Source organism: Chelon labrosus, assembly GCF_963514085.1.
Source record: "Chelon labrosus genome assembly, chromosome: 6".
Lineage (NCBI taxonomy): Eukaryota > Metazoa > Chordata > Actinopteri > Mugiliformes > Mugilidae > Chelon > Chelon labrosus.
The window spans coordinates 18,605,686-18,633,274 of record NC_140342.1 but is presented as its reverse complement, the minus strand read 5'-3'; the positions used below and the strand labels follow the sequence as shown (position 1 = coordinate 18,633,274).

The window sequence follows — 27,589 nt, the reverse complement described above, 5'->3', positions numbered from 1 at the left end:
TAGAGACTTTCCATTACTGGTTTACCAATTCACTGTTAAGAGTTTGTCTTCCAATCTTTGTTTTAAGATGAAAACAGTAAGCTGAGTGGCAGGTCAGAGGGGTTGAGTGCCAGCCGGAGGGGTGTCAATGATGGGTCGGAAGCTGGATCTGTCGGGGCTGTCGGACAACGAGGCGGAACATGTGCTACAGGTGGTGCAGAGGGACATGAGGCTACGCAAGAAGGAGGAAGAGCGACTCAGGTGAGTTCTGACGTCCTAATGTTGGTGTGTGTCTCCTGAAAGTGTAAACAGGAATCTGTCATCTAACTAACTAGACCCAATGGCATAAAAAAATATGTTACACTAATGCTGCATTTATACCTCCATTTATAATAAAAATATGATTTTAAACCAACTAGATAGTTTTTTGTGAGTCAACAGATAAATGTGAACAGTCAGATTTAAGTTATAATGCACTATATAAGCTGTGGGGATTTACAGGAGTCCTCTCAGTTTGCATTCGAGGCATTTTTAAAGCTTGGTGGAGATTTCTCTTCCTGCCTCTGTGGTCGGAAGTTTGTCCTGAAAAATACTGGACAGGAAGTGACGCCCTTTTCCTGTTGCACTCACACCGGCTTCCTAAAAATGTCCATGCAGCCTCCAAATCCTAAACACAATACACACAAACACAAAGACTTGAGTATTGTGGGATTAGGTGGATTTCAGCTAAGTCTCTGGTGCATATCAACCTAAGTCAGAGAGGTACAATAGAGGGAAGTGATTTGTCTGCTTGTTAAAAATAGCAAGAGTATGTCATTTCTTTCTTTACTTCCCATGTTTTCTTTCTAAAACACGATCTGCTTCTAACAACATTAGTCCTTCAGTTTCTTCAGGGAAAATTGCCTTTAGCGATCAGGGAGCCCAATCAAAAGGACCACACATACAAGATAAGCCCTAATAGCTGTAATTTCCTTCAGATTTGCATCAGCAAAAAGCCTTAATGTGGACATTTGGCTCACTTAGTTGGGAAGTTGCTTATCTCTTTTGACCATTAATGCCACAAGTTAACAGAAAATTAGATTCTTGCTTAAGAAAACAGTGCTAGTAAGTATTGTCAGGAATAAATACGTTCTGCAAGAACAAGGTCAGCGCAGTTTAGTGCACACAGACCATCTCACACCCGTAAGTCTGTTTCAGAGCGATGCATGTCAGTGGATAATACTGACAGGTGTGCTCTGTTGTTTACCCTGAGCGCTGTAAATGGTGCAGTAACACACTTTTATTACAAGCTTCATGAATGTGGGAATTATTGCCAGAATTTTGTATTTGACTCCACTTGTTTTTGTTAACTGGCGACTGGCAACTGCTCCAAATATCCGTCTGGCCTAAATCTCTAATTAAAACCCCGTGACGGTCTGGTTTGGACCCAGGTTTCTTCTGTAGACCTGAAATCTTGCAGAATTACAGCAGTCTATCTAATGTTATATCCTGTTTTGACCTGCATGTGTTTGCATGACTTCACAGAGACCACTGAGCACAACTAAAGTTATTGCACATGAGTCACATTTGCAGCTTTTTCTATGTTATAAAACCATGTGACATGACACAAAACGGACAAGCAAGGTGGTTACCAGCAGCTAATCTTGTTGTTGTTTACCGGCTATGTTTTGATGACGTTTTGCATATCTTCTGTAATCATAAGAATAATCTATAACTAATCTAAAACTTTCTAAAGCTGCTAAATGATGGGAAACACATTCACGTCTCATTTTTAGCGTAACCATTTTCAGATTTCACATGTACGAGGTGAATCCCTCATGTCGTGCAGATTGCCGACTTTTCGGCTTCCTCTCACACCGAGGCGTTAAGTGGGCGCTCGCTTCACGCATCCTGCCTTTCAATTTCTGCACTGACGCCCCCCTGAGATGAAACCCGGCAACCTGACTGAATGTCAAACACGGATGAGTGATGGACAGGGGAGCACAGGAATGGGCAATTAAAGCTGAAGTTTAGAAACGAGCACAGATGAGAAATGAACATGCGTCACTGATGGTTACTTTTGTTGGCGTTAACTCACGAGATGGATAACTTAAATACGGCACAACTGTTCATGCTAGATTAAGATGCATGCCTATTATATGTAATAATAGTGAGATTTTTGCTGATGAGATTAAAGTCATGTACAGGCCAAAGCACACACAGCTAAACACAGGACATCTAATGATTTAATTTAGATTGTGATAAACAGGCAGGGTTAGTTAATGACAATATTAATCACACCTGCTTAATGTTTGTTTCATGCATCATAATCTGTATTAAAGTTTCCCGTAATCCTGTTTAAACACTGAGATTACCGGAAGAATGAACAAACTAATTAGTTATTTTAAGCTCTGAAATCAAGCAAAGATTATTGGCTGCATGGATTAGAATGAATACGTACGTGTGTGATTACAGAGATTTTACACACAACCTGGCCTTATAAGGCGCTCTAATTCAACATTCCTGTTTTGCTCGTATGTGTTTCAGAGACGTGGTGACGCTACTGTATGGTTATCGTTGAAGATAGATTGTTTGGGTAAAGTGTGTCAAATGCAAGGCAGTGGGAGAGTTTTATAGAGCGATTCAACATGTAACATGTACTTTAAGAAGTCTAAACAACTTTATTGATTTTGGTCACTCATCCTGCTCTCGTGGATTTGTTTCTGGGCATAGCAGGCAGGTGTTTTCACGGGAAAAGCTCTAACTGCTCAACACAAAACAACAAATGGGCCCAAGTTTCACCAAAGTGGATCCAAAGATTTGCTTGAGATTGAACAAAAACCCCTTTAAGAAAGATCACCTTAAAATCAAAAAGAAGCCATCTTAATCCTAACTATTGCTGGAAGATAGAATCTCTCACGTTACCCACTAAAGCGTTTCCTTTCGCATAAACTAAACTTAAATTATAATAATAATTGTCACCATTACCTGTAATGGTGGCATGTGCATAAACAGTACCTGGATTAAAACACATCCCAACGTTGCCTCCTACTGTACAAAAGCAGCATGGCAGGAGCATTTTCAAGACACCACATTAACGTACACCAATCCGGCATAACATTATGACCACCTTCCTAATACTGTGTAGGTCTCCCTTGTGCCTCCAAAACAGTTGTGACTCATCAGAGAATGGACATGGGCCTTCTGAGGGGGTCCTGTGGTGTCTGGCAACAGGATGTTGTTAGTGGGGGGCCTTTGGGTCCTATGGGTTGAGGGGAGGGGCCTCTGTGGATCATCCCACAGATACTTGATCAGTTTGGGATCTAGTGAATTTGGAGGCCAGGTCAACACCTTGTGCTGTTCTTCATGTTTTTGAGTTGTTCCTAAAGTGTTTTTGTGTGTGTGTCTGTGTCAGGCTGCATCCTGCTGGGGATGGCTGCTGCCATCAAGGAGTGTCATTGCTATGGGGTGGGGGTGTCTGGTCTGGTCTAGGTGGGTGCTACATGTCCAAGTAACATCCACATGAATGCCAGGTCTAAAAGTTTCCCAGCAGAACATTGAACTGTCATAAAATGATCAATGTTATTTACTTCTTCTGTCAGTGGTTTTAATGTTGCGGCTGATCGGTGTTTAACATATATTTATATTGCACATATAACAAACAGCAACAGATCACCAACCAAATGCGAAGGCACACAAACCCCATCACACATTAATGGATGTCAGGTTATCCCAGGGAAGCAGACTTTCAGTGAGGATTATTGCAGCTGACATGGCTCCAGTCGCTCCTCGTTTTTTTCTCTTTATGCCTGAAGCCAGAAGGCTCCTTCCGACAACCGCACAATGCTTCACATCAGACTGTACACGTCTGGATGCTGTCGTTCGGAACGTTGGCTTCTGAGCTGCTTTGTTGTGAATATCACCGGACACTGTTACTTCAAGCTCTTGCTGTGAAGATTTCACTGTGACCGTGTGTGCATGAGTGTGTTGTGTTTGAGAGTTATTTATATCGTCCGCTGAGCTTCGGTAATGGATGCGCCGCTGTGGCGAGAGGGCAGCCGTGTCTCTGTTAGACAGCCATTTAAAGGGCACTGTGAAATTTTTATAGTTTGAGGCTGAAGTCTTGAGATTCTTCAAAAAGCCTTTCTAAGTTGTATAAAGCTGAAAAGATCAGGAGAAAGATTCACAGATTACAGCGTCGCCAATGTAATTTCTACAGGTTTTGTTCATTTTCCAAAAATGTGATAAATTGTGACACTTCCTGGCAGGATGATCTAGTGAGCAAATTAGAGCAGTGGCAGAAGGCAAAATATTTCCAAACACAGATCCTTCATGTGAATGCTGTGGTCTTGCATCGGCATCATTAGGGCATACTATGTCCTGGAGCTGTCAGTGGAAACACTGCTGAACAGAATATGGCACAAAGATAGATCTAAAGGTACGGACGCACAAAACTAAAAATCAAAGAACTACCGGCAACGAAGGCCGACTGTGACTTCGCCCTTGTCTAAATCCAAACGTAGCATTTGAACATAACGGCAGCCGACATCTTCTTGTTCAACGTGCTGAATCGCCTGAAAAGCTAGCAACAGGGTCAGTATAAGTGGCAACAGTGCATTCTTGTTTAGGTTCACAAACACTCACCGACTGTCCCGATACCAGAAAAACTGTTGTAGATAACCGTGGGATAAATTAAACGATTATCTTATCTTAATAGTGTTTTTTTAATAGCATTCTAACTCTTGTACATTCAAGCTTTTGGGATGTATAACTGCGCCATGTATCTCAATTCACTTTGAAACAACCATTTTCAGGAAGTGGATTCTCCTTTCTTCAAAACACTGGAGCGAATATTTGAGCGTTCAAAGGCCTGGGTCGGGGGTTGAGGAGTTTAGATTTGATTTAAAATTTAGTCGTTTCAAACTTGAATCAAACCAACTTTCATAGACGCGGTGACTCCTTGTTTCTGTCTCTGTCCCCGTCGTGTCAGACTCCATCAGTCTCCAGCTGTAATCTCCTATAAAGGATTCAGTCATGGTTGATGCTCCTGCTGTCATAATGTGAAGATAATCGACTTTTTTTTATTTGACACTTCACTTTTAGCGCGACGTACACCAGATTCTACGTCTCTCTCTCTGCCTTCATTCTTCGTGTTTTTCTCATTTTTAATTCCATCATATTTAAGCCCCTGTCGTACGCGTCGGCTTCGGTTTGACGTGTAATTTCATGCGAGGCTGCTGTTCAGTATTATTTCTTGGCAGGTAACCTTCCAGTATAAGAGTCAAAACATGTCAAATCGTTACGTAATACAAGGAACAAGATGAGACCTTTAACCTGCCAGTGAAATGTTGAGCAAGATATTCTCTACCTTTTCATGAAAGATTTTACCAAAAAAAAGAATAAGAATATTTTTAATATGTATTTAAAAAATGTGAATACTCCTTGAATAGACTTCAGAGAGACTTTATTCATCCACAAGGGAAATTGCTTGGTCACAGTTGCACATAAAAAGACACTCTTGAGAACCACTAGTGAAAAGAAGAACAGGTGAAGATGTATGATATAAGTTAAAATCCAGTAACAATAAAAGCAAGTAAAAATGTACAAAATTTGCATATAAACAAATGTGCAAGAATTAGAGAATTAGTATATATTATATACAGAGGAAGGATTAATAAGGTGCAATAATGTGAATTAATATGAATGGACATGGAGTTATATAGACTTCGAGACTCTGATCAAAAGTCAAAAAGGTTTCTTTAATCAGGAATTCATACACAGCTTTTATACAGATATGTATCTTGGTATGTGGTTTCCCTGGTAATGTGAGTACTATCAGTCCCTTATCACTTGTTGCCCGCAACGTCCTCAGTACAATGACTTTGTGAAGGCAGAAGAACAGATGAGAAAACAATGTAAATCCAACCATAGAGATGTTACATAAAGGGTCATTGTTAAGATTAAATGTAAGGTGAGCATAGAAAACAATCAATGATACAGTAAGTAGTATTTTTCTATCACTATTTACTATATTAGCTAAAAGAAAATAAAGATCACGTGACATTATCGCCAACTCAGTTGATTGGACAGTTTCTTCTCAGCGTCTGTTTCCAACATCAAGGATGAACGTTGACGCTCAAGTTTAAAACCTTTTAACCTATTTCTGCTGGATTTTACATTCCTCTAGGTAATCCTCGATAACTTGACAGTTAGACATAATAGAGCCATGTTTTAATAGAGCTGAAAACACCCCGAATACATTGTCAATGACTTTGAGGTGTTTGCTTGTATGATACAGACTTTAGTTTTAGTTATCGAATAGCTTGTTTCACTTGTAAAGAGGATGTGGTTATTGACACATGAGAAAAAAAGCTCCAGCACATTTAATTACCTGAGTAAGTAAATGTTGTTTATTTATTTGTTTTTGTAAATTAATTTAGTACTCTACCATCTGAGGATGTTCATGCAGAAAAGCCGTCGTCAGGGAATCTCACTGACATATTACTGAGCTCAGCCTCCTCCTGTAACCTTCACATGAGACATTAAAACAGATGTGGAGCGATAAATGCTCCGCTTTAATACTGAGTCAGACATTTCTGCTTTGATAGGATAGAAGGGGAAGCTGTATCACACACTGCACCTGTTTTTGGTCATCATTTACCTTTTGATGGTGTTTAGAAAACGATGAAATGAAAAGACTAAGTTCGTGGAGCCACTTTAATTTGTGCTCCACTTTCATTAAAGCGAGGTCGAGGATCAGCGTGTCCTCGTTGGGATTATCATCCTGACTCTGTGAACTCAGGACTGATGCTTTATCCACAGAGAGGCACTGGATCTCCTGCTTCTCATCCTGCTCGCTGTCACAGTTTTAAACAGATTTATACAACTCGCTCACACACATGCACATTCCTGGTTTCACTGTCTTTCTGCCTCTAACCAAATCATATTTCTCTCTCTCTCTCTCTCTCTCGCTCTCTCGTCCTCTCTTCCTCTCCCACCCCCCTCCTCCCCACAGTGAACTGAAGCAGGAGCTGGACGAGGAGGGCAGTCGCTGCCTCCTGCTGTCACGGCAGAGTTGCTTCAACCAGCGCTGCTGCATCCGCTGCTGCTCGCCCTTCATCTTCCTACTCAACCCCAAGCGCCAGTGCCGGGACTGCCGCTACAACGTCTGCAAGGCCTGCCGGGTCTACAACAAACGGGAAAAAGCCTGGCTCTGCTCAGCCTGCCAGAAGAGCAGGTAAGGCTGTCAGAGGAATCTGGGAGTGCATTTGTGTGTTTGGACAAGAGTGTTAAGGATGAGAGGATGCAGTGACGTCAAAGGTTATTGAGGTCTTCCTCTGCTGCTGGAGAATTGGATTTAGCGCTTAGACACACTATAGAATAAAGTCTCATCTGGCGCCGACATTTGTACTAATGCAAGACTTACGAGAGGATGTTTGAAAATGTGAAACAACATATCAAGGCTTTCCACATTTTACTCTTACTTTGAAAGTCTTAGGTGCTGCATTCAGAAGTGTTGTAGATGTGAAGAAGATTTTAAATAGTTTCAAATGGGATTTGCAGTTGATTCACTGGATAGAATTCAAATTGTGTTGCTCTTTTGACGCTTTAGGGAGCTGACCTTTACAGAGAATCAATGACAAATATCTCAAATGCTGTCTTGTTGGTTGTGCTGTGAAGCAGGCAGTCATGCAACAGGCTGAGGCGTGATTATCATTTAAAAGTTCATGCATTTTGAGACGGACAAGCAATTTCAGATGACCATGACCAAAGAACCAAAAGAATGGCATTTTGGGTACGAGATGGCGAAATGAGTTTCCACTGTAGAGTGTCTGGGCTCTGACTTAGAGATAGAATGAGGTGCTCAGACTAGAGCACCCTGCGATGAGAGAGGCCAATTCAGGTGGTTCTGGTGAAAACTTCCTGGGCGCCTTCTCTCTGAGGTTTACTGGTACCGCCGGCTGGAAGGAGACATGGATGTAGACCCAAAATTTGCTGGATGGATTACGTACTTTGACCGGGAATACTAAGGATGACTTGGAATCCGTCATGAAGAAGAAAAATTACCAAGCTGTTGCCTGTTGCCGCTGTGACCTAACTTTGGATAGGCGGAAGAAGAAGGTTATATGGTAAAGTTGCAGATGCTGCTGCCATTGGAAGAGCCTGCTAATAGCAAATACTCAGAAATGATCACAGCCAACAACATATTAGTCCATACTTCAATACTTCCCTGTAGTATCTGGTGCAAGAAACTCTTAGTCCACTGATTGACTTCTCATGACTTGTGTTTTTTTTCTTTTTAAAGTCTAAAAAATCCATCTTTAAAGGTATTTTGTGTGCATCTGTTGGAACTATTACTATCTCTGGATTAATTTGGTGCTCTGTTGTATATTTTAGGGTGACAGCTCAATCTTAATAGTTTGTTGCTCTTTGTTTGTGGTTTTGATGAAGCTGTATGGATTTTAACTTAGCAGGCAATATTGTAAGCAGGGTCAGATTATGTATGATTGGCTACAGATATCCCATCATGCATTGGGTAATAAGGAGGATACACAACTCCAAATAGATACTCCTCAATCACATACACCAACTGTATGTGCAACTTAATAATAATACAATTTAGCCTCATATTCAATTCCATACTCTAGCAGCATCTATCATCCTATTAAAAATTGTATATAAACTCATTTTGAAAAGGCAGACCTGACAGTCGAGGAGATAGTTAAAACCTCACTGACAGTTTCTTCCAATTATCCTCTCGGTCTGTGTGAGGAGACACCATGAGAAGCCTTAGGATGGGTGACACCCCAGAGTTGTGTCACCTCCACTTCCTGTCTGCACGCCCACTGTACACACACACACACAAACACTGTCACTCGCTAAACAGATGGAGGCTCATTAAAAATACAGCACCGTGTCATTCCTAAACATTCAATTAAACCCTTCATCACTAAATAGGAAACTTGGAGACATCAGCTGTCTCATGGGAATTACATTGTGCATAAATGAGGTCTGCACCACAGCCGTGTTTGATGTGTTAAAAGAGAATAACAGATCATTGTCATTGCAGAACACAAGCTTTTCTTTCCACTCTGTAAGGTGCCCATTAAAAACGGTATAAGAAACAGTAGGACACAAACATTATCTAAATCTGAATCAGAGAGGAATGAATATGGAACATACAGATATTATGTACAGTGTTGTGCTAATTGTTCATCCAGTGTAGGTTATTTACATACGTAGCAGCAGCAGCAGCAGCAGCAGCAGCAGCAGCAGCATGGTTATATTGTAGACTGTTGATGTGGTTGTGTGTCAGAGTTTCTTGGACTGATTTATAACATACATCGACCAACAACACAGACTCTCAAACTTCAAGCTACTATAGAATCTGAATAATTTCATCACTGAATTAAGAAATTTACAGATAGAGTAAGGTCCTTTTGATGTTTCTACAGAAACCTCCAGAGCCTTTTAAAATCGAAGTTTAAAATCTTTTCATGCATTCTTGCAGACTTTATTTCAACAACACAGTTAAATCTGAGGAAAGTACATGCTTTTATTATTTATTAGGAGCTCATATTTTGGTCATATTTTATTGGGTGCGCCCTGACGAGAGTTGCAAAGGACCCCACCTACTTTGAAATTCAGACAAATACACGTGAAACACGTCTTAGACCAGATTTATTTTCTGCGTCGGATCTACGCCGCGGGGTCGGCTTTGACGTGCGACTCTTCAAAAAAATGCAACCATAGCTTGCACCTGTGCAGACCACAGCAACTGTGATGTCCGAAATGCATTTCCACGTTCGCGTCTCTCAGTGGCTGTGACAAGCGCAGAAAAATCCCACCTCCTTCTGCCTCCTACAACCCGTCTGCTCAGACGTCTTCTCTCTTTTCTGAGTTGCAGTCATTTCAGTAAAAGTAACATTTAGCAGCTCACCAACACACCACAACATTTGAATGCTAACAAAGGCGACTTGCACAAGCTACGACGTTGGCTATTCATAGATCCATTGCAGACGTGTAACAAGTCTTTAGTCTCTTGTTTTTCCATGCAGGTCACATAAGAGTCACTGGGATTGTGTACTTCTCATTTGTCACTTTGTATAAATCAGATGCAGCATTGTTTTTCTAACTCAACTTTCCAACCTGAGGAGTAGCAGTCACAAGATGGCAAAGAACAAGACACCATCGCTGTATCACCGCTCAGCTGCAGGGCCAAGCTGTCAGTGTGATGCCTTGTTGTCCTGTAGGCATCAGCGTGGCGCACTTCAAAGACGGGTCAATGAAGATGTTTTTTTTTTTTTTAATTATTTTCTGCTGCCCAGTTTCCTGTGGGCGTGTTTTAAGAAGCTGCTGCAGACGGTGCTTGGCTAATGGTGAAGGTGAACCTGCACATCTGGATGAGTTCATCTGTGTCTGTGGGTCAAGCTGTAGAGGACACAGAGGATAGATTATCTGTACAGAGGTGCTGAGGAGTAGAACATGCCACATATTTAATATTTAATAGAATTTGTCCTGGATTTCATTTTGAGAATTAGGTGTTTATAGTTCTTCTGTGTTTACTTCTGATGATATTTATGATTCTATCGGTTTTATTCAACAGTTGTATTAATTGGAAGGATAGTCTAATCTATTATTTATGTATGATTATTGTTTTTTTTCCTAATAGTATATTGCTTCAGGATTCAGGATTGAAAAGTTGCTTTGTGTTTAATTTGGTGCACGATTAATGTTGCCTGACCCAAATGTGTATAGGTGTGCAAAGAACACTTTTTTTTTTTTTTTGTGCACATTTTAGGGAAAGACTAAAATCCAGTCTCTCTGTCTCTCAGGTTGTTGAAGACACAGTCACTGGAGTGGTTCTACATGAATGTGAAGAAACGCTTCAAGAGGTTTGGCAGTGCCAAAGTGCTGAAGACTCTCTACAGGAAGCACCTAGCAGAACACAGTGCGCTTTCAGAGTTGACTGGTAAACCTCTTCTATCATATCAGTTGAATACGTTCTTAAAATGCTTGATTCAACCTGTATGGTAAATGATAAATAATACGACTCCTGAAAACACACTAAAACCCTGTGCACATCTTTCCTATAAGCCTAATCCGATAGCTGATTGGTGTAAGCAGATGATGTTTCTACTCGACTACACGAGGCTGATTTTGTGTTGAGTTTGTATTTGTCTGATTTTTGTTGTGTAATATTTCAAGGAAGCATGAGGAAGAGGGTGAAACAGGATTAAGCTCTTGGCTCTCATCTCACATAACTTCAGCAGAGTAATCCGACTGCTGCCAGACTCCAAGAATATTAATGGTTGTTTGCTTCCTCCATATTTATACTCAGCAGGGAGTCGGTGCTTGCTGTTACAAAAGCATCTCTGATTTTTAAAGCTGCACTAACTGTGTTTTTACATTAGCCGTGTTTCAGATTTGGAAGAGTCAGTCACAGGGATGAATAATCACCCGACTCTGCAGTTCCCCTTGTTTATATTTTAACGATTCACTGATCTGAAATCAGCCTAATGTCCAGCAACAAACAGACAGTTAGCAATCAGCTAGTTTAGTTTAACTACAGTCCAACCAAATTTTTCTCTCAGGAGCTACCACTTGGCACATCTCCAGATGGAAGTAAATGCTCTTCTTTATGCTAAGTGTATGAAACACCTGCCCTGTACCCAATTTAAACTGCACGGACAACTCACATAGCATGTGAAGCTATTTGTGTTGTTACCTAATCAAAATTTACGTTACCGCCAACAAACTTTTATAACCCACTGTTTGTGCTCTTGATTTTTTAGACCATGGAAATTTACAGTTATTTGTTATTTTAAGAGAGTCGGTCAAAACCTCGAGGAATTCACTCCAGACGTAACGTGAACTAGCAAAGTTAGATTGAAAGTCAACTGTTTACTATAAATTTGATTTATCTTACATACATTTGTCCGTAGAATACCACGTCTCAACACCCTTATGTTTAGCATTCCTGTACATGATCTGCACAGGCTGCTGCTGTTTGTTGCTAAATCCGATATCTGCGTTATTACAGTCATTTAAAGACGGACTGATAAAAAAAACGCATGCTCTTATTTTATGTGCATACATGTCATATACTGCATAAATTATTTTTAATAGTTTGGATAACATAATATTTAGTTGTTGTTTTTTTTGTATTAAGACTGTAGAATAATATGCCAGGGTCTCATGAAATGACAGTAGTTTCTGTTCATTGTTGACCTTAAGCATAGTTTGACATATTTCCACAAAGTTTTGCTCACAAGACGTTTTGCCATAAAGCTTTCAACATTAATGTTTCTTATAAAATGAAGGTATGTAGGTATGTCTTTGTAGTCAGATTAGAGAAAGCTGCTTTTATCTTCACAGTTAAATGCTAATGCCGGCATGGTGCGAAGCTTTACAGAAAGCAGCCATGCTGAAAATGTATTTGTGCTTTGAATAAAAGGGTTCACCCTGCAGTATATGCAGCATGTAGGTCTAGTCGGGGACAAAGCCGTAATGCATCTCTGGACCATTAGTTCAGAGTCTCTGATCTGATTGAACCGACAAGGGATTTCAGAGAATTATGCGTGTTTTTGTGGAGGAGAGGTCGCTGGCTGCAGATGATACAGAGCTGTGACCCCTGTGGGTGGAGGACCTATGTGGGCTGGCGTCAGGCCGCACTCCTCTGGTGTAGGTAGATGCGTTTTTATTTTCCACCGCCACGTATCGCACATGTTAATTTATAACTGACCTGCTCTGAAAACTCAGCTGTGTTCATTCGGTTGCCAGATCTGATCTGCGGGGTGTGACTAATGGAAAGCCCTGCTGATGCTAGTTTGCATAAGAACAATGTGAACTGCATGAATATTGTTGGAATTTATAGCTCTGACATTTGGAAACTAAACGCTGTGTGATCCCTAATTCTGTGTCAGATTTGTGTAGCAGTGAAGCATTTCCCCTCATGACGCAGCTGAGTGATTCAACTCATGCTCGGAGACATCCTCCCTTTAAAGAGTAAAGCAAAGGAACAAAGTGACCCCGAGGAAATATAGTCAAGAAACACATACTGACATAGACTGTGGGAAAATACTATATGCTCAATAGTATAAATAGTTTAAAATAGGATATGTGATGACAATACTAAACGCCCAAAATCACCAAATCTTTACATCTGTAACCGAACGATAAGTAAACAGACAATATTTATTCAACACGATTAAAATAATTCTGATAATTTAACCGTTTAGATAGATGATGTACATTTTTTATTTTTTTTTTTTTAAGAACCATCTTTCTCAGGCTAAACCAGTTGTTCTTTATTGGTTTGTCTTCATTTAACAGTATTTTATGAATATAACACTCGTACGTTTATCTGAGTGGCCTCTTCGTAGTTGTGTCTCAATCACAAACCAGACTGTGAATTTTCCTAAACAAAGTTCTGTGAGTGCTCAAACATAACCAGACAAGTGTTTAATAGTAATGTAATCACTATAATAGTATATTCTACTTTAAAAGTTGATATATTGGTGGGAAAAATACATGCTGACAAATAATGATAATTATGTAAAAAGGAAACATGTATATTTCCTTCAAAATGCTGTCACTGATTAGTTGTATGTAAACGTAATCTCTAGCAGACCGGCTATATCTTTGGTAAACATGTACATTAAAAGGGGAATTACCATTTATTTTTTTTACAACCTGGACCTTATTTCTGGCATAAAATATGATTGTTTACTCACCCATATAACTTTGGTGTAATTTTGAGTCGTTCGTCAGATATTTAGATCCGCGTATATCCATATAGTAGGAGTGACTGGGGCACCGAAACACAGCCTCTAAATAACACATTATCTGCCGCGAAACTCGTTCATTTCACCAATATTTTGTTATGATACGCTAGTGCTATTCCCCGTTGAGTCCAGAGTCACAAAATATTGGTGAAATAAACGAGTTTCGCGGCAGAGAATGTGTTATTTAGAGGCTGCGTTTCGGTGCCCCAGTCACTCCCGCTATATGGATATACACGGCGCTCCACTGGATCTAAATATCGTCCGAACGACTCCAAATGACACCAAAGTTATATGGGTAAGTAAATGATCGTATTTCATGACAGAAATAAGGTCCAGGTTGTAAAAAATGGTAATTCCCCTTTAAGTCTTGGATGGACTAGAATGATTTTTTTGCAACATAATCAGGTCAAAATGTGTTATTATGTCCAAGTTGGTTTATTATAAAATATTTGAGACATTGTGTTTTAAGGCTAATTGGAAAATGTCAGCATGCTATCAAGCTAAATTATGATCGTGGAAAACTTTGATTCCAATTTTTAGGTTTTCTGGAAAGCCTCAAGATAAATAATTGTGCATGAAGACCGTAGCCTCTATTTGCATTAACCTGCCGTGACAAATTAAACAAGAGTATCTTCCTGTTTGCTGCACAGTTCACGCACTTACGCATACTGCTGTCAGATCACCTTCCTGAGAGACTCATGATCCCTCCAGGGTTACAGTGACCTTCAGCTGCTGTGTTATATGTGTTTTCCATGCCTCTGTGCTGGGGCCAAATGTGTCCTGACTCATTAGATGTTACAACACGGATTTATGTACACAAAAAAATCTGTGAAGGGTCACTGACACAAAAAAAAATAAAAACTCAGTTCGTCTTCATTTAAAGGTATTTTACATCAGTGAACTTGAGTTTGTAGCAGTAAAGAGACTCAGAATTGAAGTGCTCGCTGCATTTTCAGAATAGTTCACATCACTTGGTTTAAGTGCTCTCCTTGCCCCTTTAAAATGATTGGAAGTGACCCTGTGTACTCCGCTGTACTCTTGAACCAGGGCCTGCTGTGCACAGATCAGGTCGCCTGGTAATGCCACACACGAGGCCACTCTAATGCACTTATATAACCACAAATGGCCGCATTGTTGCATGAACATTTGCATGACGTGAAAAGAGGTTGGAAGGGAGGACTGCAGTGTGACTGAGCTCTCTGCAGATTAATTATCAAATCATGAAATCGCAAAAAAAGGCGGACATGACGCTATTAATACAAATTAAATGCGAGATTTTGCAAACACATAACAAATCATACCACTTTCTTGTGCTTTTTCATTTAAAGGAAAACATCTCATTATGGACAGACCCTTTCAGATTTCATTAAAATGAAACCGCACTTGAAATAATAACACTTAAAGTAGTAATTGCTTTAATATTTTCTGTTATTAAAGCACCTTAGTAACACAGGAGGCTTTTTTTTCTCTCTGATTTTCAGTCATTCATCTTTTTAATCCTCTGTCTAATTTGAATGTTTACTCTGGTCTAGATCCGGGAGGTTAATTCCATGTGAAAGTCCTGTATCTGCCTTTTCATGTCTGGTCAACATCTGTCTGTGTCTGCAGAGGGCAGCGCCTGCGACGAGAGCATCTGCAATGAGGGCAGCGTCTGTGGGAGCGACTCGACTTTCTACAGACAAACTGAAGGTGCAGACATGATTTCATTCGATGCTTTTTATACTGTTACTATATATGTATATATTTAGATTTTTTTGGTAACAAAAGCAAAAGGCAGACATCGATAAGAACATTGTATGTGCTCCTGTGTTCTTTAAAATTACATTAATGTGGAAGATTTTAATTAATTTGTGCATCTAATGGCAGAAGAAAGGAAGGAAATGCAACAAATTGATCCTGATAAAAGGCTTTTCTCCTCCTTCTCCAGGCTTTCTCTGCCTAAAAGGCTAAAATAAATGTTTGATATGGGGTAAGAGGAAATGAGATGAGAAATGGATGCTGAGATAAAGCCTGTATGTTAGATTTCTCTATTTTTAGATGTTTGTTGGAAGGGAAAAGCAGCCGAATAGCAGCTTTAGAGTGTTGCAGCTAATACCCTGAAGTACCATGGCTCCAACTTAGTTTAGTTTTTATTTAAGAATATGCATTACAATAATACAATATCTCTTTTTATATTCAGTGTATTAAAGCTGAGCTTTAACATTTTGGGAAATATTTGTTGTCTGGCAGAGAACACTCTTGTTAAGATGATACCAATCTCATATCTGGGCGCTGTATTTGAGGCTACAGCCAGAAGAGTGTTAGCTTAGCATAAAGACTGTAAACGAGGAGAAACGGCTAGCCTGGCCCTGTGTGGCCGTAACGAAATCAGTTTTAAGCCTTTTCCAGTTCAGGTTTTCTGATTATTACACAAATTAGAAGCAGAGTGTCACTTAGTGAGCTTAAGAGGTGCTGTTTGATGGATTTTTTCACCTTCAAAGAGAGTCATGCTAGCTGCTGGTTAGCCTAGATTTTATTTTAGCCAGGCTAAACAGAAGCTAAACCCATCGTTATACTAAATACACATTTAGAAGACATTGTTTGACGTTGAACTTCCCGTGTATCTGTCTAAAAGAATGCAAACTGGAGAAATAATCCATAAAATCCCTCTCTCCAGCAGCAGTTTGCTCATATTTTCACCTGATTTACATGATTCTCTTTAAAACTAACCATGAACTTGTGATTATTGGCTTAAACAGACAGATACACTTAATGTGCAATGTGAACAAAGTTAAATAGAAAGCCTCTCTTGTAAAAGTTTACCAATTTTTTGTTACTAAAATTTTGATTTAGCCTGGTGTAGCCATACTGAATTTTTATCAGAATATGAGTCTAGTTTCACGCCATTGGGATTTTATTATGGGCCGTCTTTCAGCAGATACAGGGGTCAAAAAATCTCGTCCTACAACCAAGCATAGCCCCTTTGTTGTAAACTAATTCAACTCCACAACACTTAGACGATGTGCATGACTACTTCTCTATTACTCTTCTATCCATCACCATGGCCAAACGACAGATCTTTGCTGGCGTATAATCAGTTCCCAATGGAGCGACTCCAGACCAACTGTCCTCTGCAAACATTATTTGTGGGCGGGGGGAGGTGAGGCTGGCATCCAGACTTTTTTTTTTTGGTGTGCACATGTTTGAATTAGAAATAAAAGAAGGTTAGGAATAACAAAACACCAGCAGCACCATGTTCTATATATGTAGCCTATAAGTTCCTAATGATTTTTTAGAAGTTGTGTGATAGAGTCTTAGCTTTAGTTTACATGCTATTTGTTTCATATGTAAATAAGTTGTACATGGCATTAAAACTAGACAATAGACCCGACCAGTTAATCAGAATACCACAAGCCATTTGCCACACAGGAGAGTCCTGTCCTGTTTGCTCGGTTGGCTACAGTGAGTTTTTATATATATATATAAAAATAGCCACAGCACATTATTATTCATTCAGGGTTGTTTTGGGGCAGTCTTTATGATCCTCGTTCTCAGCTGGTATTTGCCTCACGCTTTACAGCAGATACAACGGGGTGGATGAAATAAAATGTTACATCATCTTGGCAGTAATCTTTTGCTTCAAATCTTTCCTTTGCTTCTGCCCTCACTCTTCCCGGTTTCAGTGCAGGATGCAAACCTGAACCAAAGGCTGCAGCTGCCTGTTGGGTCATGCATCCGTCAGCGGGGCCTCAGAAACGGAAAATCGATCCCTACTGTTTTACATAACTTGACAAGTTCTATTTGAAGGATTATTCGGGTAATGACTAAGCATTATTGTGTGTGTGTTTGTGTTCAGAGCACAGCATGGCAGAGACGCTCGCTGTGGCCATGCGGGTGGCAGAAGAGGCCATAGACGAGGCCATTTCCAAGGCTGAGTGTGGCACAGCCAGTCAGGTTATTTATGTTTTTAACGTCATATTTTTTTTTTTATATATATAAATATACTGGAGTCCTTATATACACAGGAAAAACTTTTTATTGGTCTGTAATCTATGCACTTTAGTAAAAATATCCTTTCATCCTCCCTGTCCTTTTATCAAGTTCCTCTTCAGCATGTTCTCTCTCTGAGTTTGAATCAGATTATATCATGTTAAACCATCAGGATTATGCTGCAGCACCAGTGACACTTTAATGCTACTATATAAGAAAATACCAGGACCACAATAAAACATGCCTACATTCACCTCTTTCTCTGTGCTCATTTTGGGTTTAGGCTTCACCAAAGACGGTTTTATTTTATTACTTAAGTTAAGTCTGAACTAGATTTCTGGTTCTGCGTCCTCTCCTTTAAAATACATCTGTATGTTAGAAAAGATTTACTTCTCACTAATCTGTTAAAGTACCCCAAAGCTACTGAACTGTGCACAGCAAATATGTATATTTAGAGTAGTAATCAGCTTATAGAGTGTATGTGTGTGCCACTAAATAGCTTTCTTATTTGTGTTTGTTTGTTTCCCAGGAGAAGCAGAATGAGGCGCTCTATCTGCGGGAGCACAGAGGAGAGCTCATTGAGGAGCTGGCCAATACTATTGTGCAAAAAGTAAAAATAAGTAACAGATGTGCTTTACAGTACTTTATTTCCAGTCAAGTCAGCAAAGGGTAAAACAAAAGCATTAATTTACACGTTTGTTCTTTTTGCATGAAAGATCATTAAAAGGAGGAAAACTCTGGCTGAGATTAGGGCAGAATGTGATGACGACTGGGCCCGTGAACGCAACACTGAGCTTCAGCGCCATCGCCGAGCCACCTGCGATCAAGCCTCCAGCTCCTTGAAACGCCACCCCAACCTCTGGGTAACGTGCATATCTGCATCTTAGTAGAAGAAAGCAGCTTCTGCATGTGCCTGAACTGATATATTTCTGTTAATTATTAAAGATTAAAAGACTTTTTGACTAAAAACACATAAAGTAATGTCAATATTTTAGTCTTTAAGCAGTCAGAAGTGTTTCTTGCAGAAGCCCAAACGTACAAAGTTAGCTGTTTGCACCAACTACAACAGTACAATGCTCTTTACACACTGATGCATCTACTAATTAAATTACAACACATGTAAAGTTATACATTAGTCAGAAATACTTTTATATTAGCAGGAAAAGCAAGATTTGCCATTGCTGTATTCAGACTTCGTCCACCACTGACTACAAAGCATGACGTGTTGTTTTCTACCTGCACATTGCTGACCTCTGCTGGTTAAACCGTTAAACATGTTCTGCTGATTTCATTTTATTTCATTGTCGGCTTTCAGTTTGAACACATAACGTAAAAATCATCTCCATCCTCAGAGGTCACACTCGGCCTTCTCACTGCTGGACAACGACTCTCCCGGTCTGATACAAGAGTCTCCGCGCGCCTTGAAGAAGGAAGCCGTCGGGTCGCCTTTGACGGCTTGGAAGAGCGTTGACCGGCTGGACAACGCAGGTAAGAGCTTGTTGCTGGAACCTCTTAAATCCACCCATCATTACAATTTAAACATTCAAACTGTGGGGAAGTTTTTAAAGATGCTAAATATAATAGGCTGAGTTTATGGAAGTGCTTTAGGTGCATTTATGTTCTCAAACTTTGATTACTGCAGAGGAGGACTGAGCAGTCAATGAGTTAATGGATTGCCTCAAACTGCCTTCCCGTGTGTTTTAAAATTGATTTTAAGATGACTTCTCTGGTTCTTCATGAGCTGATGTATTTCTTACCCTTCAGTACCATGAACGCTTCTACATACAACGGTTACCGAATATTGTCTGAGCCAAAATCCTCAACTGTCTTTGCAGTCGGGGCCTTGAGGCTTCAGATTGAGACATATTACTTTACTTTTTAATAGAATTGATTAACTTTTATTCGTTTTTCAGTGAGCAGTAGGAACTGTGACTGCTTCTCTAAACACCAGTCAACAATTAATTATATTAATTATGATAATATTCAGTCGACAATGTTGAGATCCATTCTAAAATATACTAGGAGCCAGGCTTAAATAGTTGTGATGTGGTTCCACCTCTCAGTTCAGTTTAAAAGTGTGTTGTCATCTGTTTGGTTCTTCTCTTTGTTTGGCATACGGTCTGTGTTCGTTTTCATGATATGTGCATTTTTGTGCATGCCTGGATGCGGAGGTGTGTCCTCGGTGCTGAAGAGCCCCGACGGGAACTGGATCGCCCTGCAGAGCGCCCAGCTGTCTCGTCCCAGTCTGCTCACCAAAAGGAAGAGCCTGGTCTACAGTGCCTTGGAGAGGGAGTCGGGAGTCGTGTCCGCCTACGAGGGTCTGGGCTCTGACAACGAAGGCAAACAAGAGGCCGACAGCTCTTGGGGTGCCGTCCTCCAGAAGATCCACAGGAAGATGACCGACTCTAACTTCAACCTGCACGACAGCACCGACAGCATCCCGCAGCTGATGACGAGCCGCCGAGGCAGCAGAGACGATCTCATTTTAGACTTGGGGCCTAACTGGAAGCTCAGTAAGCCTCTTTTAAAGCGGAGGGTACCTGTGGAGATCAGGAAACCTTCGTCATCCGTTAGGCCCAGCATCATCGATGTGAACTTTAACATGGAAGAAGCAGGAGGGGAGGGGAGGGAGGTGAAAGCAGAGGTGGAAAAAGTTAGGAGATCACGGAAGAAGAGGAGGAGTAAAAAAGAGCTGACAGCTGCTTCTTCTGCGTCGGTAAGAGATAAAATATAGTAAACTACAAGGTTTGAAGGTTTCTCCTTTGCATCTCTAATCTAAAAAAATAATTGTCAGATTTGTCTTTTATAAATAAATGTTAGGTCCTGCTAAATATCTTCCCCTCTTGTCTCATGGTTTGGGAAAAATAGGGAGAAAAACCTCTTGGTATAATTTAACAGCACAATGTGTGTAAATGTTTAACTCTAAGATGTCTTCGCAGGATTTAAAGAATACAGACAACCATACTCCGCATCCTTGTGAATCTGTGACCTCTGACACTCTGACCTCTGGAGCCACGACCCCTGAGCTCTTAAACCCTGAGGGAGACGTCACCGGACGTGGAGCATGTCAGGTGGACGAGGAGCTCGCGTTCAAACTACAACAGCTGGCAGGACACGCTTCTGAGACCTCTGCTAGAGGAGGAGATGGGGACGAAGAGAGAGACACTGGTTACAATGGAGAGAGGGAGGGAAGAAGAAACGGGGCGAAGGAGGGAGATGAAGAAGATGAGAGGCAGTGGAAGATGGAGATCGATTTGGATGGAGGAAGAACGGAGGATGAGGAAGAGAAAGAAATGGATGATGAAGAGATGAAGAACAGATTATACAGGCTTGTCGCGCAGTCCAGACTCACATACTTCTCCTCTACCGATGATGAACTCGACAGAGCGGGCCAGAGTGACGCAGACTGGGACAGAGATGAGGACGCAGAGGTGGAAGATAAAGATCTGGAGAAGAGAGAAGGACTCTCTTATAAACTCTGTCAGCTGGAAAACCAAGTGAGAGCTTCGCAGTTCTCATCCACGGAGGACGAGCTGGACAGAGTCGGTGTGGAGAAGAAGGAAGGGGAGGAAGAGGAGGAGCTGGCAGTGAAAGTGTGCAGGTTGGCCAGTCAAGTCAACGCCGACCAGTTTTCATCTACAGAAGATGAGATAGAAAGAGCAGGAAGAGGGGAAGAGGGAGAGGAGACGGCAGAGGAGGAGACGCTGTGGAAACTGCAGGCAAAGAAAGCAGTTCAGGCGGCTCAGCTACGTGATTTGGCCAGTTTAGTCAGCGCCTCTCAGTTTTCTTCCACTGAAGATGAGCTGGATAGATTTGTAGAGCAGGAGGTAAATGAAGGAGGAGTCAAACGCAGCAGCACTGAGATGTGGGAGGGTGCAGCAGGGAGGAGAGGATCCATTGGAGACCTAGATGAGGAAATGTTTGATTTGAGGGATGAGAGCGAGGAAAGAAAGGAAGTAACGGTAGCAAGCAAGAATGTTTTCGACAGTCAGACAAAAGCTGAGGCTGTTGGACATGATGAAACCGAGGGGGACAAGAGAGTAACAGAGGCTGACATGACCACAAAGGGTCACTTATGTGATGAAAAAGTAGAAGTGTTGAAAGGAGACGGGGCCGAAAAAGAGAAAACGGCGGTGGAAGCAGAGAGAACAGAGGAGATAATAACCGAGGCAAGACTTCCGCGAGAAACTCGGAGGCCAGAGGCAAAGTGGCGAGAGGAAAAGTTTCAGAAAGACAACCAAGAGGAGATATGGGAAACGGCAGCAGGCAGCGACGTAGAAGACGTGGAGTTTGACAAAATAATCAGCAGCATGTTGCTGATGACCCTGGAGGACATGCAGGTGGAAGCAGTGAACGATAAGAGTAGCACCAACAGAGAGTCAGAGCAGGAGGAGACGAAAGAGAATGACAAGACGAAAGAGAATGACAAGACGGAGGGAGGGAGTAGATTGAGAGAAAATGAGGCTGATGCACAAAGCACAGAGGACGCTAGAGAGGATTCAATAGAGACTCAAACTCGAAGTGATGAGAGGCCGGAGTCGGGAGGATGTGTAAGCGAGAAAATTGTAGGAAATATTTATGACAAACAGGAAAGTGGAGACGTTACAGGCCGACGTAAAAATGTACAGGAGGAAAGACAGATGAGTTCAGTAGAAGAGAGACCTACAGATGGGACAACAAAAGAGACACTGGAGACAAATGGGGTTACGTCGACGTGTAAAAGAACTGAAGTGTGTGATGAGAAGCAGGATGGAAGAGGAGGAATGGCAGCAGAGACTGAGAGAGACACCACTGACTGTGGAAGGACTGACGAAGAAGGAAATGCAGACGACATGGAGCAGAGCAGCTCTTCCTCACTTCATGAGGGTTTACTGTCACCAGAGGAGATTCAGAACGTAAGAACTCAGTCAGCTCTGATTCACCTTCACGTCCTTCTTCCTACCTCTCATTTCCTACTAACAGTCTGCTGTCGTTAAAGTGAGTCTGTGTAACTTTAAAAGAGAATGCACACACTTACAAATGAGAAGGTGAATCCATGAACAACATCATGGACAAAATACTTGCTAGCTGCTACAGCTCTGCCGTGTTTGTCTTTGAGTGACTGATAAACTTCCACAAAACAAAATGCTGGCGCTTTATTAGGAACGCCAGCACAGACTAATACAGTCCGATAAAAGAGCTCTGCACTAAGTTCTGTTTACATGGAGGTGAAATAAATGATAAAATATGTGTCTACGTCCCAAACAGAAATCAGAATACAACTTTATTGACAACAGTGAAGTCCTTCAGTAGAACAAAATGAGCAAGTTGGACCAATATTTGCTGTACATTATTTCATTGATTTTTTCAGACTTGTTTGAACACTTCCTAATATTGTGTAGGTCTCCCTTGTGCCTCCAAAACAGTTGTGACTCATCAGAGAATGGACATGGTCCTTCTGAGGGTGTCCTGTGGCGTCTGGGAACACAGTGTTGCTAGTGGGGGCATTTGGATCCTATGGGTTGAGGGGAGGGGCCTCTGTGGATCATCCCACAGATACTTGATCAGTTTGGGATCTAGTGAATTTGGAGGCCAGGTCAACACCTTGTGCTGTTCTTCTTGTTTTTTTTTGTGTGTGCGCCTGTGTCAGGCCTCATCCTGCTGAGGATGGCTGCTGTCATCAAGGAGTGTCATTGCTATGGGGCGGGGGTGCCACACACACGAATGCCAGGTTCAACCGTTTCCCAGCAGAACATTGTTCTGTCAGTGGTTGTAATGTTGTGGCTGATCGATGTAAATGTAGCCAGATAATTGTACGTCATGTTTATTATTAAGGTTTCAGTTGGTGGTGGTCATATACTGGACTGCATTATATACATTACTATCAGAAGAATAGTATATTAGCAGTAAAAAAGTACAGTTGTATCAGTAAAGCTCGGCTGTTGTTAAATACTGAGTCAATCTATAACGAGTTTGCTGATTTAATTAGTAATGATTTGAACAAATGATATTAACTCAAGGCCACTTAATAGCTTTTCCAGTTACATCGGGCAGTTTTCAGATTTGGATGGATCTTAGAAAGCTCAGGAGAAACCTCATGAGTCTGATAAATAATTTATGACTCTGTTCACTGCACTACCAGAACCTTGGTTTAAAACGAACCATCGTCCTGTAGCTGTAATCTGAACCTGTGTGCTGACTTACGAGTTACAGAGGCTCACTTTAAAGTCTAAAAAAATGACTATTTTCAATGCTACTAACTTCTTACTGACACTTGTTTCTGCTGCATGTGCTGTGTTTTCACCTCTTCTGTGCTGTGTGAACTGTAGGATAGTGACATGGAGCTTGTAGAGTTTATATCAACTCTGCTGGAGCAGGTGAGAAGGAACTTGTTTTGCCTAAAAAAAATTTAAAATTGTAATGATTGTAGATTAAGATGTTGCTGTACTGGAGGTGAGCTTTGGACTCATGTTTTTTCTTCCTCATTGCGTTTTCATTTTTTTATGCATGTATGCATGTAATGTAATAACACATAAAAGCATTTTTAAAGCAGTAATTTATTCAACAAAAGATTCCTGCAACTAAATCCAAGTCTTAGTATTCCAGTATGATCCAGGAATCAAGTTGGTCTTGAAAGTCTTGAATTTCAGTCATAAAAAGAAGTTGCGAGTTAAATATCAGGAAGCAGTAAAACAGCTGTGTGTTTATGTACTGTAGAGATACTCTGCCATCTCGCTGCGCAGCATCACCACTGAGGTGCTGAAGGTGTTGAATGCCACTGAGGAGCTTCTGCAGGGTATGGAGGGAGGAGACAACACCCAACTCTCCACCCCCGTGTTGCCCCCCAATACTGACCCCATGAAACTGGACCAACAGTTCTCTAGACTGGAGGAAAACGTAAGATCATTCATTTACTACCCACACTGTATTTTAAGATCACAAATAGTATACTATCGATACTATCCCCATAAATGGGTGCTTAAAAAAAAAAATAAAGTAATAAAAGCTAGGTAACAAAAACAATAGCTGTAAATGTAAATGTTTTATTGACTGTTATCTTACTGGAAAGTTCTTGTATGTACATTTATCAATGTTACAAATTTATTTAAGTCAAGGCTGGACTACCAACTGGATAAAGTGACGACAAAAGCCACAGGTTACTGCAGACCTTTAAAGTTTTCAGTTTCAGATTCATTAGTTTACTTGCTATAAAGTTGTATGGTTTTAACTAAACTGTAAGACGAAACCAAAGATTATTTTCATTATTAATATATTTTTTTTATAAATATTTCAGTGTCAACCACACTGACATATTCTAAACTGACCTGCAGTCACAAATCTGAAGATGTTGAGTTTACTCTTCCATAGAAACTATGAAATTAAATATTCACATTTGCAGTGCTGCTAATTATTGGCATTATTGCTTCATTACTTTCTTGATGCCAGGGCCCCTCAGAGGCGACAACTTAGGTGTTTAGTTCTTGGTATTTCACAAAACATTTATAATTATTTATCACAGAGCTAAAAAGTATTTTAGGAGTATTATTGGTGCAAAACGCTGAATGTTTTGAGGACCAATAATCATATTGATTACAAGCATCAACAGATGGCTTTCCTCTAACACTACAGCTTCAAGTCCACATGCGATAACTGCAGCGAATGTTGTTCGTGAAAGCAAGTAAATTTGTGTTGAACTGAACATGCTGCAGGTGTACGTGGCGGCTGGCTCCGTGTACAGTCTGGAGGCTGAGTTGAATGACCTGGAGGAGTGCGCCAGGGGAATCTGCAGCTCTACATCCGATTTGGAGCTGTCCTTCCTGGAGGAGCAGGTGGCGGCAGCTGCTGCCAAGGTTCAACAGTCGGAGCTACAGGTGAGCTGGATGCACAACAAACACTATACCTGATGTATACTTTAACCCAGGAGTGTCAAACCTGTTTTAGTTTGGGGGGCCACATATGGCTCAGTTTGATCTGAAGGGGGCCGGACCAGTAACATAATAATATACTAACCTATTAATAACAGCTTCTTCAGATGTTTAACTTTGTTTTAGTGCAAAGAAGAACACGTACATTATGGAAATGTTTACAGTTAATGAACAACCTGATATTTATTAAGAAAACTAAGTGCAATTTCGGTTTAGTTCTGGGTCTCAGTGTCGTTGTGGCCACAAATATTCCTAAAACAGTGCGACCCCTAGTGGATAAGTTAGGATTAACAGTTACTTTTATTGGAAAATTGCAGTTAATGTCTTGAAAGTAGTTCCAGTAAACTCATCCCGCAGGCCAGACTGGACCCTCCGATGGGCCGGTTTTGGCCCCTGAGCCAATTGTTTGACACCCCTGTTTTAACCCATATACTGAGTTGATAAAGATAAAGGAAGGTAGTGCTATAGTTTAAGGTCAAAATGTCAAACGTTTCACACATCTAGCTAAACAAGTTAATATTGATTTATATTGAAAATGCTCTTATGGCTTCAACACCTATTAAAAACTCATAGGGATTATACATATTGTTTGTTTATATTTCACGTTTCTGTTGTAGATCAGTGACATCTCAGCAAGGATCAATGCTCTGAAGAACGCAGGCCTCAATGTGGATCCGCAGTCACGCTTTACTAAGAGCAGGATTCCAGTCATGGTACAGTAACTGTATACATTATGTAGAAAATAGAGTAAGGATGTTGAACTTTTTTTATATAAACATGTTTCTTGTTGCAGCCTGTCACCCTGGACTCCTCCAGACAGATGAGAAGGCGATTACCCGCACCACCAGTGAAAGGTGAACCACCTCTCAGTTCTAACCCACCGTATAATACTGTATATTAACAATCTGGTAGCAGTCTGTGCAAAAACAAGAATCAGAAAGCAAAGACATCCTCCAGTTGCAATGGGGCAACCATTAGTGTTGTTGTCTTGGCAGTGAGCGTCCATGAATTTGGGGCTAAGCTACAAAAAGAAAAAAAAAAAGACAGTGGATCTTGTTTGGCTGTTGCATGTCATTCAAACTGTTTGACTGCAAGCTTTCTCTGAGGACTTATTCACTATATTTTTAGTTCTGGAAAAACAGGAACCATGTTGCTCAAGGACATTTAGGTTAGAGTTGCTTACTGTCTTTTTTCAGCCACTGTGCAACTATGCAAAGATCATAGCAGGAACAGCAGAGGTGTGAAATGGGAGAAGCGCCAGCAACTTTATTGGATGAATGCATTTTGGCTCATTGGTTTCACAAGGGTCATCCACAAGGTGAAACAGTACTGATCTAATAGACCTGTTCCATATGCTATGGAGTATGAACCTTAGAAGTAGGTGAAGTTGAACCAGAAATCCAAACTCAGTCGCTCAGTTCAGTAATGTGTCTTTGTAATGAATGCATTTTCCTTTAAAGGGGAACTACTGTTTTTTTTTTTTTTACAACCTGGACCTTATTTCTGGCATAAAATACGATTGGTGTTATTTGGAGTCATTCGGACGATATTTACATCCGCGTACATCCATATAGTGGGAGTGATTGAGGCACCAAAACGCAGCCTCTAAATAACGCATTATCTGCTGCGAAACTCATTCATTTCACCAATATTTTGTTATGATACACTAGTGCTGTTCCCCGTTGAGTCCGGAGTTTCGCAGCAGATTATGCGTTATTTAGAGGATGCGTTTCGGTGCCCCAGTCACTCCCACTATATGGATATACACAGATCTAAATATCGTCCGAATGACTCCAAATGACACCAAAGTTATATGGGTGAGTAAACAATCATATTTAATGCCAGAAACAAGGTCCAGGTTGTAAAAAACGGTAATTCCCCTTTAATGTATTTTTCCAGCTATGACGAGCCAAACCGTCTGTGGTGAAGAAAGTATTAATGTTAGTGCACATTTCTTTTACACATTATTAA

General features: G+C 40.8%; 1 protein-coding gene across 1 annotated transcript; it reads left to right on the top strand.

Moving 5' to 3' along the window:
* The first annotated feature begins 105 nt into the window (after positions 1-105).
* Positions 106-27,449, top strand: LOC311489912 (uncharacterized protein). The gene is made up of 14 exons (XM_084547223.1): positions 106-240; positions 6,974-7,195; positions 10,794-10,930; positions 15,354-15,434; positions 17,581-17,678; positions 18,244-18,324; positions 18,431-18,577; positions 19,067-19,202; positions 19,886-20,430; positions 20,654-22,609; positions 24,411-24,590; positions 25,403-25,564; positions 26,236-26,331; positions 26,412-27,449. The coding sequence occupies exons 1-14, from the start codon at positions 128-130 to the stop codon at positions 26,517-26,519; spliced, it is 4,062 nt and encodes a 1,353-aa protein (XP_084403349.1). The 5' UTR covers positions 106-127; the 3' UTR covers positions 26,520-27,449.
* The last annotated feature ends 140 nt before the right edge of the window (positions 27,450-27,589 follow it).

Excerpts from the sequence above, each read along its gene's own strand:
- LOC311489912 (XM_084547223.1), top strand. The coding sequence starts at position 128 with ATGATGGGTCGGAAGCTGGATCTGTCGGGGCTGTCGGACAACGAGGCG. Across the intron at positions 19,203-19,885 it reads TGACCGGCTGGACAACGCAG|GTGTGTCCTCGGTGCTGAAG; the intron begins GTAAGAGCTTGT and ends CTGGATGCGGAG. Across the intron at positions 20,431-20,653 it reads CAGCTGCTTCTTCTGCGTCG|GATTTAAAGAATACAGACAA; the intron begins GTAAGAGATAAA and ends ATGTCTTCGCAG.